At 42.0% G+C, this 11,218-nt stretch overlaps 1 protein-coding gene across 1 annotated transcript; it reads left to right on the top strand.

Moving 5' to 3' along the window:
- Window positions 1-1,628: 1,628 nt before the first annotated feature.
- ALDH6A1 (aldehyde dehydrogenase 6 family, member A1) lies at window positions 1,629-9,606 on the top strand. The gene is given in 11 exon segments (XM_009871753.1): window positions 1,629-1,682; window positions 2,051-2,125; window positions 3,258-3,419; window positions 3,966-4,044; window positions 4,613-4,915; window positions 5,602-5,723; window positions 5,973-6,162; window positions 6,885-7,066; window positions 8,475-8,654; window positions 8,845-8,943; window positions 9,388-9,606. Coding segments are annotated over 11 exon segments (1,551 nt in total). The 3' UTR covers window positions 9,493-9,606.
- Window positions 9,607-11,218: the final 1,612 nt, after the last annotated feature.

Here is an 11,218-nt window from a genome sequence, read left to right as displayed (position 1 = left end):
TCCCGAGGGCCATGTGCCTGTTAGTGCCGTTCATCGCCTCCCGGGCCGTTCCCTCCGTGTTCCTCAGGGAGCAGGCGCCGTGCGACGTACGCACCGGCCAGTTTTTTCCCCTCGATTTTTAGAGTTCTGTGTGTAATATCTCTTCAATAAGATCCGCAAAAAGGAATATGGAATAAATGACTGATGATAATGTGTGAGAAAATGGTTGTTTCGGGCTATGTGAGCTGGTCTTGCATCATCTGTTTGTGGCAGAGAGCGGATCTGATTTGCTTTAGGCAGTATCAAACAACTTTAACTGCTGTCGTGTCTTTTTCCTTCCAGTATCCATGTTTTGAACAGCTAAAAGACATAGTTCTCTGAATAGCTTGCTTTACTACAGTCCTTGTTTCCACAGCAGGCTCATTCGCTACAGAAAAAAAGGTGGTGATCTTATGGAAAAAGTACAATCAATCTTCATTTAGTATTTCCCACCTTGCTTAAAATAGGTTTTTCCTTGTATGTGCAATTTTCTAGATAGCCCTTTTAAGCAACTTGAAAAAAAAACCACGTAAATTCCATCACACTGAAGTCCACGTGGGTCATAAAGCACTGGAACTTGTAGGTTCCCTGCAGATACTGGCACTCAGGCTAATGGAATGACCGATAACAGTAGAAGTTTGTCGTTCTTCAGACCAGCCCTAGAAGAGCTTTTCTGACACTCAGGAAACTCAATCAAGGGACTCAGATTTCCTGTGTTTCCTTCCACATTCTAGAGGGGATTGTGTTCTCACAGACACAACCTTCTGCCTCTCTTTCCCAAGCGTAATTACAAAGCTACGTAATCGTTCACAACTTCTTTTTTTATTCACTCCTGATGTTACCTCCCAAATTACTAGGTTTTTCTTATTCATTAAAAGTCTTACTTTAAAATTCTTATCATAGCTTTCTCACCTCTAAGCTTTCTCAGCTTGTCCCAGCTCTCATAGCTGTTGACTTTTTTCACTCTCATCCACTTTTCACTGTCATCACTTGTCCAGCCAACACCATTCATATTCCGAATTCTTCCTCCAGTCTCTTTCGTTGCACCTTGGATAGCATCCTGATCCTCATGTCCCTCTCATAGTTCCACATCCAAAGTTCTTCATGGAGTTTCCTGGTATATTTATGTTTATATCCCAGTTCTTTTGTTCTGTTCCATTTCTGTTCTTCACATGGCATATCCATTTACACTTCCTCTCATGTGGTTTCCCCAAGCCAGTTCTGTGGCATGATTAACTTATTCTTGCTTTCTTCTATTCCTCTGTTTACCTTCCCAATATCAACTCCTACTAGTTGCTTAATTTATACAATCTCAGTCTTTTTTCCTGCATTATACAGTTTTGTTGCCTAGCCAGTGCAGTTAAAACTTCTACCTGTGCTTTTCCTTCTGCCCTACATTTAGCTGAACTCTTTATTCCAAACTTACCTTTTCCCTCCTCTGCATCTGAGTTGGAAAGTTCTGTTTTCTGTGCTGCCTGCAAGGACAGCCACTGTGAACTCAGCACATAGAGGTTCCTTGCTCTCAGTTGTAGGACCGAGTGGGGAGCGGGGAAAGTCCAATTTTATGCCTGTAGCTATGAACTGGAGAGCTGAACCTGCTGAGAGACTTGATGGGAAGGAAACACATAGTATAGTGTGCACTGGGTACTTGGAATTCTCACAAGGTGAATTATTAACTCTTTCTTCTGAACATTTATGAATTGCATTTTTTCAATTTTTTAACTCAGTAAACATCGGGTGAATAAGTATAATGAAATAGTTCTACACCTTGGCATAGCAATATATTTTTTTCTATAACTGCTTTTAGAAAGAATTTTGGCCATTTTGGAGTAAAGTGAGAGAAAACCGGGGCAGAGAGCGTGAAAAATTTCAGCCTAAGTAGTTAGTTGGGTCTTGCTGTAAATACTGGATCTAAACTCTCTGGTGGGCAGCCTAGCAGTAAATGATGAAGGCTTGTATGTAGTGAGACACGTTGGTATTTAGATACTTTTAGACAAAGGTAACTCATTGTCCAGTGTTTTGTCTTCCACAGCCAACAACAAAACTCTTCATTGATGGGAAGTTTGTTGAGTCCAAAACTACTGAATGGATTGATATCCACAACCCCGTAAGTGAAATGGTCTCAACTTATATATTAACAATCACTGTTCAACAAGGGTCTGTGCTGCTGTTCAAGCATTTGGCTAAAGGGGAAAGTACATACAAGTCTTGAGAAAGGTTTAGACTTGGAGCCTAAGATGGATTTAGCACTGTGTAATTGCTTCTCAATTTCTTTTTCACATGAAATGTCAGTCTTAGGAAAGTGATGACCTCCGTTATCTCCCCTGTATAGTAAAACCCTGATCTCCAGAAAGCAATCTTAAACTCCACTTACATTTTTAATTTTTTTTTTTTCTCATAGAAAGGCTCTCTGCACAGTATATCAAATTTCTGAGGGGTTTCTTTCACCCTGTATTTGAAATCGACCACGTGTGATTTGATGCCACTTGAATGTAAAGTCCTAGTAGAGACTGATTTCACTCTTAGACCAAGGTAGAAAATCCTGACAGTTGAAGTTATCTACTTTCGGAGAGCTTCTATCTGTGAGTCACAATATTCACAGTGAATTTAGAGGCTGGATGCTATGCAGTGGAAAATAATTTTAGATTAGTAGCACTTATCTGAGTCCTCCACCAAAGACACATGGAAATGAGGTTGCACTCTGAATTCTGACACTTCTGACGCCCCTAATACATATTTGGACAGCAGATTCTAAATTTCCTCTTTAAAGCCTCATTTTGATTTGCTTTGTGGAAATGATCAGAGCAGTGAGACATTTTCATGAAGGTCATTTGATCTCCTTATGGTGACCAATATTCTTTGTTAATTTTCTTTCTCTTGTTTTGAGTGGTTTCTCTCTTAGTGATGTACCTGATCTTTTTGTCATGTAAAAGCAGACTTAACGGTTAAGAGTGCATTAGAAGGAGTTTAAACTGGCAACAACGAGCTTTTAAAGTTAAAATACTGTAAAACTAAGGTTTATTGTAAAAATCTTACTTGGGCCTAGTGGTCTAAGTAAGCTAACACAAGTGAACTGTGCAGTCATGTACTACTTTTTCATCCTTGCTGAATACGCAGGAGGGACAGCATATGAGCCGAGATGACGCAGAGGGATGAGTGGTGTGAAAGGACCATTGAGTGATTCGTAGGGATAAATGGAAAAAAGCTGAGTTTCAATGAATTTTTTTTTTCCCCTTCAGGCCACAAATGAAGTGGTTGGCCGTGTACCGAAAGCCACAGCCAGTGAGATGGAGGCAGCTGTGGCTTCTTGCAAAAAGGCTTTTTGGAACTGGTCAGAAACTTCGGTATTGAGCCGCCAGCAAATCTTCCTGCGTTATCAACAACTCATCAAAGACAATCTGGTGAGATACCACAGCTGTGTGTGATGGCTATTGCTGAATGTGTTGCAGTTGACTTTAGGAACTAAATTGAGAGACTCAGGGTTTACAGAGTTCTTCCTGAGGCTTTGAAGAGCCTACTGAGACAATGTCGTTAAGAGGTGTAGCAAAGCGCTCTTAATCACATGGGGACAGAGAGGAAACACTTCTTAGGAAACACTATTCTTCATTTGTCCCTTTACCAAAAGACCACAAGAGGAGATTTTAGCCTCGATGGAGAATGTGCCAGCTGATAAAGACAAGTGGAAGAAGTATGTCTGGATTTCCCTGATTGCTTTTTCGGTGTGTCTCTGATGGGACTCCTGAAATCTGCAAAGTACAAGCCAGTCCTGTGTGGCTTATTGGCTTCTTGTCTACAAGGAGCAAATCAGTCAGTGTATGCTTTTCCAGGTTCTGCTCATTCTGTTCATTGTGCTGTTCAACTCTCTGTTAAACTGTCTTATCCCTGCACACTATTGCATGGGCAAGCACTTTTCTCATGTTTGTAAATTTTGTGTTTTCCATTTTCAGAAAGAAATTTCAAAAATCATCACCTTTGAGCAAGGGAAGACCCTGGCTGATGCTGAGGGAGATGTGTTCCGAGGCCTCCGTAAGCTGCTGGCTCCTCCTGTTAAAAAAGTGGCTTTGAGAACCCATAGGAAGGGAGGAGGACTCCTGAGCAACTGTTTGCTCTGGGAGTCTTTACCTGTAGCTCCCTTCATAGCCCTCTGCTGACAGAAAAGGGACAATTGTAACTCCAACCTGAAAAGTTCCCTTAGATATAGTTTCCTTAAATCAATTCCAAGTTGTTAGATCCTTCCTTTTTCTAGGAGTGACTACAAATTGCTGTAAAGGGAAAAGAACTTTTTGCTTGTGCTCAGCTGTCTGAGTCCCAGGTGGTACAATAATACTAACACCTGTAGTATTGCTGCTTCTTTTACTGGGGCTGTTGTGCCTGCGCTCCTGCCACAATGACATATAATGCACTCAGGAGAGAATCCATTCACTATGAGCTGACAGTGCTTGGCAGAACAAAGAGGCTTTCGGGAGCACAATGAGTTTTAAGCTGTGGGAAAGGAGGCTGGAAGAAAGATATGGGTCAAGGCAGTGATGAGAAGGGAGTCTGGGGACTGGTTGTTAACAGGTCATCCAGTGGCATGTTGCCTTTTCTGCTGCAGAGGTGGTTGAACATGCTTGCAGCGTGACATCCCTCATACTGGGAGAGACCATGCCCTCCATCACTAAAGACATGGACACTTACACCTACCGTCTGCCTCTGGGCGTGTGTGCTGGTATTGCACCGTTCAATTTCCCAGCCATGATTCCTCTTTGGATGTTCCCCATGGCTATGGTTTGTGGAAACACCTTCTTGATGAAACCATCTGAGCGTGTACCAGGAGCACTCATGTTCCTTGCCAAGCTGTTTCAGGATGCCGGTGCCCCCAATGGGACCCTGAATATCATCCATGGACAGCATGAAGGTAATAATAGACTTTTGTGGGAAATGGCTGGAGTGTGTAAGTATTGTGGTATGTGCTCAGAGAGAACACCGTTTGGAGGGTCTGGTACTGCTGCTGTTGGATAGGCTGGACAGATGCCTCAGCCATCTTAGTGGAGGTGAAGGGAGGTGACTGGGTCATTCTCTGCCATCTTGCATGAAATCTTTAAGGAGATGTGTTTGACAAAATTTGGGGGGCTGGGGATTGAGTTCCTAAGGCTTGTAACTGCTCAAATTCTGTTTAGCAACCTGTGCTCCAACTGAAATAAGTAGATAAGTCATCCTGGTGATTAAATACTCCACTGAATAAGCAGTGAATGCCAGTACTCTATGTCCTAACATGATATTTTTTACAGCACACAAGTATCTTCAGAACATGAGGATACAAGTAGACAACAGTAACTTTGCTTCAGCATCGCTCAGGCACCTTGGGAGATGCCTAAAGCATGAAGAGGTGGCAGAGAGCCAGGTGTCTGAGGACAGGGCTGAGAAATACACATACTGAGAAATTAGTGGAGAGATACCTAGACAGGCAGTGGGGGAACTCAGATGTAGGAACAAAGAGGCAAGAATTCTGGTAAGAAGATACACAGATTTAGCACTGTGGGGATGGGAACAGAGGGAGGCGTTTGTGCACCACAGTTCTAATGTGTTATTTCCTATTTGAAGCTGTGAATTTCATTTGTGACCATCCGGATATCAGAGCGATCAGCTTTGTGGGATCTAATCAGGCTGGCGAGTACATCTATGAGAGAGGATCCCGGAATGGCAAGAGAGTCCAGGCCAACATGGTAATGCCTGTGAGGGGAGCGCACGTCAGCACACAGAGTGCCTCTGTCTTCTGTGAATGTTAAGTGAGAGACAGCCCCACTCAGCAGCAGGAGCTGACTTTGCTACTGATAAATAAGTGATGAGGCTGCCCTTCTGGCCAGCCGGTTGGTAGCAGAGTCGTAGCTACTACGTGAAGATACTGCCGGAGCTAGAGAAGAAGTGGGCTGAGGTGGTTAATAATGGGTGACTGTGTATGTGTTCTGTTTCAGGGAGCCAAGAACCATGGTGTTGTGATGCCTGATGCCAATAAAGAGAACACCTTGAACCAGCTGGTTGGAGCTGCTTTTGGAGCAGCCGGACAACGCTGCATGGCCCTGTCGACAGCAATTCTTGTGGGGGAAGCTCAGAAGTGGCTGCCAGAGCTTGTGGACAGAGCCAAGAATCTACGTGTAAATGCAGGTACAGACTGTGGGAATTTCGTACTTCACTTCTATACAACCACAGCTTTTCAGGTCGGTGTATCTGCTGTACTATGGTGTGTCCCTTGGAGCTGTTGGCACGATAGGTTTGATGTATAGGGGTGGGAGATAGCAGATTGTCTGGATTGGGAAACACAGCCCTAGACTTGGAGTTAGGAATATGCAGGAAGGCTTGGCAGTATGTGTGATGCAAGGTTTGCAGGATCGGTCTTGTTTTAACTGGAGCTTTGAGGTTCTCTCCTATGTTTAACTCAAACCTGCCATTTACATAGCAAGCTCACTTGGAGATCCTTCCAATATGCAGTTAGCGTGCAATAAAAGGGAAAAATGGAAAGAAGTACTTTGGACAAACTAGACTGCTATTAATTCTAAGAGAATTAGCTTATGTTTATATTCAATAAAGTCTGTAAAGGGGCAAGTTTCCTTTCTGAGAAGAATCTATTGTTGGATTTTGGCTTCCCAGTGATCTAAAATTATGCTTATGCTTATAACTTCTCTATTCATTTTGAGAGTTGTAGGCTCTCATGTTACTGATTGATCAATTCATATCTCAAATCTTTAGTATTAATATTGCAAATCTTTGTTCTGTGGCTAAGAAACATCAGGATTTTCACGTTTTTGCTGCCAGTGTGGTTATCTCCATGATGCCTGTGAAGAGGAAGCTGTTAGGGTTAAAAACTTGGCATCTCTGCCTCTTCACAGGAGACCAGCCTGGAGCAGATCTAGGGCCTCTAATCAGTCCCCAAGCTAAGGAACGAGTTTGCCATCTGATTGAGAAAGGAGTAAAAGAAGGTGCCAGCCTCCTTCTGGATGGACGCAATATCAAAGTGAAGGGCTATGAAAACGGCAATTTTGTTGGGCCAACGATCCTTGCCAAAGTCAAGGTAAGACAACTAAAACTAGTCCTTGAGGGTGTGTATTGCAGGGTCAACTGAAAAATGGGTTCCCCAAATCAGTCAGTAATCAATAATCACCCGGTAGAAAGCCTATAAACGGCTCAACCTTCCCTTGAACCGTTCCAAGAAAGTGCTCCTTTGAATGCTGTTGTGGAGGTGATAAAAAAATTTGCAGCATATTCTAAATGAGGTTAATGATCTTAACTTGAATGGATTGCAGCCAATTGAAAGAAGTTACGGGCAGTTTGTACTGTGTTAAACTAACTGTCCATTGAGCACAGTGTACCATCTGTAGTAATGGCCAGCAGCAGACGTCTAAGGAAGAGTGTGATGAACAGCCAAACTGGAAATTTTCCTTCCTCTGCTAAACATTCCTGAAGTTTGCACTTCAAGGACTTGCAGAAACAAAAATTAAATAGTTGCAGAAGTCTTGACGAGAATCACAAAGGATAAGGTACAAATTCTCTCTGTTGTCGAACATATACACAACGTCATTGAGTCAGCCTCTCAGTGTAATATGCTGTGTAACAGATGGGCACTGCCACCGAGGAATATTCTTTACCAGGTACACACCCATGTGAGTTTTCATACCTAAATTCTTTATTCTACGTTTATGCAATTGGCTGGTATAATTTCCATAATATTTAAGTATTCAGTTCCTCATGGTCCTTTCGGTGAGTGATTCCATGAGAGCAAACCAATCTTGATAATTCTGCTATTATACTTTGTATTCATAGGATTTTATTGATTTTATGCTATTATATAATTCAGTTCTTTCATCTACCTCAGAATTTTCTTGCCTTATTTTCATTAAACATCTTAAAATACTTCACTTTCCTATGAGGTGTCATAAATATTGTTAGGTATTCAAAAGTAAAAGTTTCACTGAAATTTTGTGATTCTTGGTTTTCTTACACAGTGGCAAAACTTACAACTTGTCAAATGCATCTTTTGTATTTTGCTGTGTTAGCTATTAGTGATTAAAGTACTCTCCAGCTGGTGGCTTTGTATTTGTCAGACGTTGCTAATTATCAGACATAAATTCTGGGTGCTGAGTTGGAAAGGATAGCAGGTTCTAGTCACTTTGTCAAAAAGAACTGAAGTAAACTATGGTGAATTAATCTCTGTCTTACTCAGTCTTGCTCAGAGAACTGGAAGTGAGGTTAGGCAGGCAGTAGAAGCAGAAGGCGCTATGGAGGTAAGAAGTTGTACCCTCTTTAGTCCACTAGATAGATGGCAGGGCACAGGAAATGGTAAGGAAAACTGAAGGATGGCCTGTGGCAATGCGGTATGATGGGTGATCTTAGGAACATCCTGAGCATTAGCAGGTTTTTTACTAGGTTGTTTTTATTATATCCTATATATAATGTGCTTTTCCTTCTATCTGTCTTTGCAGCCAAACATGGCTTGTTACAAGGAGGAAATCTTTGGGCCTGTCTTAGTCGTTCTGGAAGCAGACACCTTGGATGATGCCATTGAGATGGTGAACAATAACCCCTATGGAAATGGAACTGCCATCTTCACCACCAATGGAGCCACAGCTCGGAAATATTCTCACTTAGTAGATGTGGGGCAGGTATGTTCAACCCAGAATTGTTACTCTTAGTAGTCTCTGTTTACAGTAGGTAGCCATCCAGTTGTAGTGACTAATCACTGACTACAGAACCCAGCCTTAGATTGAAGGAAACAAAATGCAGTAGCTTTTGGAGAGTGCTCTGCAATCTGCTACTTCTTGTGATTAATATGGCAGCTCTCCTTTGGTTTAGGTGGGTGTCAACGTTCCAATCCCAGTACCTCTGCCCATGTTCTCTTTCACCGGCTCTCGTGCTTCTTTCAGAGGGGACACCAATTTCTACGGCAAACAGGTAAGTTACTGGTTCAGAGTACTCTATTGAGTTGAATTCTGCTAAACCACGATACAAATTGCAATGGGTAGATGGTCGTCAGATGTCATTACTAAGGAAACTTTGAAGCCATCTCTGCCAGGAAACTGCAGACCAGCCAGTGATCACAGCCACCATAATGCATGTTGCAATAACCAATTTCTTTTTTTTCTTAAATATAAAAAAGCAAGTCTTTTTTTTTTTTTAAGAGGTTTGAGAAGGGAGCAAGAGCTAAGTAGCAATGTTTCTCACAGAACCAGAATCTTTGAGAAATTGGTAAAAGAAACAGGCTGACAGGACTTGTTGCCACAAAGGAAAGCTCAGCCCTTTGCAGATAAAGCAAAAACTGTTTGATACACTGCTAGTGCAGACCTGAACAACTGATAGGGCCAAACATCTGATCTGTGTGTGTGTCTTTTCCTCCAGGGAGTGCAGTTCTACACACAGCTGAAAACTATCATTTCTCAATGGAAGGAGGAAGATGCCACCGTTAGCAAGCCTGCTGTGGTTATGCCAACTATGGGAAACTAAATCAGCCTTTGCAGATGCTGTTCCTGCTGCTCTTCTCCTTCTGTGCTGCACTTCCCAGCTTTGTCCTGGGGAATGACCATCATCATTTCCTTGGAATGAATGGAAAGCTCCATTTTCCGAAGGACCTCTACTTCTGTGCAGATCGGGGAGGCTCATGTAACACACAATCTGGGTTTTCTGTTGCTGTCAGTGTTTTTTGGTTCGCCGAACTTGTTTTCTTTTCCTACAGCCTACTGCAGATGAAACAACCTTATCTAACTGAAAGGGCAAACAGTGAGATTGGTCTTAATCTGTGTTTCTTTCCAGACTCTCTGAACTTGAACATTACTCTGGTTTCCACTTCATTATCTTCAGCCTTAGCGACTCACTCCTGGCTACATCTTGTAGCAGTTTTCTATACCTCTTTATCTTACAAGTTAAGATTTTGAATTCACCTTACTCAAAAGATGATTACTCATTTTGAGTGACATAACTGGGACCCTGGGTGTCTCATAGAAGAGACTTTACATAAAACGAAGACAGCAAGTTGGAGTTGAAAATGTCATCTTTCATCTGTTGAGTAGTTTCTAAAATGCTTGGGAAATAACTTTCTAAGGATTTTTCAGGAAAGCATATTTGATTGCTTGTCTGAGGATGAAAGAAGTTCCTGTATGGTACAGTGACCTTCACTGTGCCTCTGACAGCTTGAAATCTTCTATTTCTGTTGTGTATGTGGCTTGTATTTTCCAGCCTGCTGTCAGTTCCGTTCTACCTGAAGGTTGTTTGGTGCCTTTTTTCTGTGCTGACAATATGTGCCTACAGGTCCTGTAACATAACAAAAGTGTAGAAGCAGAAACACAAGCATGCATGTGTGTCTTCGCATCACAGCATCATGTGGGTCTGGGTGGAAGGGAGAGTAAGTAGTCAGGTCACTGGGAAGAAACAACGTGGTTTTTAATCACAAAGCAGCCATGCCTGTTCTGTTGGTTTTTCTTCCTGACTATAGCTGTATTTCTTGTGCTCATTGATTGAGTCCTTGTCACATTTGCTCAGTCATGTTCTCCAGGGAGTGCAAGCCCTGTTACTAGAGAAGAATAAGACATGCTATATCCTGTTTTTAATAATCTGTGCATTTGGAGAGCCTATAATTTTATTCCTGGTTCCTGGAAGATGATGCAGCCATGAGGGATCTGCAGGGAACTTGTTCAACCACTCATGGAAAATAATATTATTCTCACATTTGTAACCATTACTTGTTCTACTTAAACAGCCTGAATGTGAACACTTTGTATCTGGCCTTCTGGTCAAGATGCCTTGTTACTGATGGTTATGTGTTAGTGCAATTGCCTTGAATTCACTAATGGTTGTATTTTAATTTTTTCCTCTGCTATACCCTGGAGGGAAGTTCTCACCTTGCAATTTGATTATGAATTAAAAACACGCTAATGCATTTCTGCAGAATACGACTGTTCCTTGGTAAGGCATTATAGAGGTGTGATGTTGACTTTATTCCCCTCTTTGCAGAGGCTGGTCTGTGACTCCTGTAACCCATGTAACATTGTACTTTCACAGTATTTCAAGGGTCTCCATACCCACTTGCTCATACAGCATTTCAAGGAATGCCTTGTTTCTGTTTCCACATACACATCATTTGATGACAAAATTCTTAAGCTTCAGCATATGACTTCCTTACAAACTGAAAACGTATCTTTATCAAATTATAGCAACACATGCTGGTTTTGGCTGG

The sequence above is a fragment of the Apaloderma vittatum genome, unplaced genomic scaffold (assembly GCF_000703405.1).
Source record: "Apaloderma vittatum isolate BGI_N311 unplaced genomic scaffold, ASM70340v1 scaffold14186, whole genome shotgun sequence".
NCBI classification, from domain to species: Eukaryota; Metazoa; Chordata; class Aves; order Trogoniformes; family Trogonidae; genus Apaloderma; species Apaloderma vittatum.
This window is presented reverse-complemented; position numbering and strand designations above follow the sequence as displayed.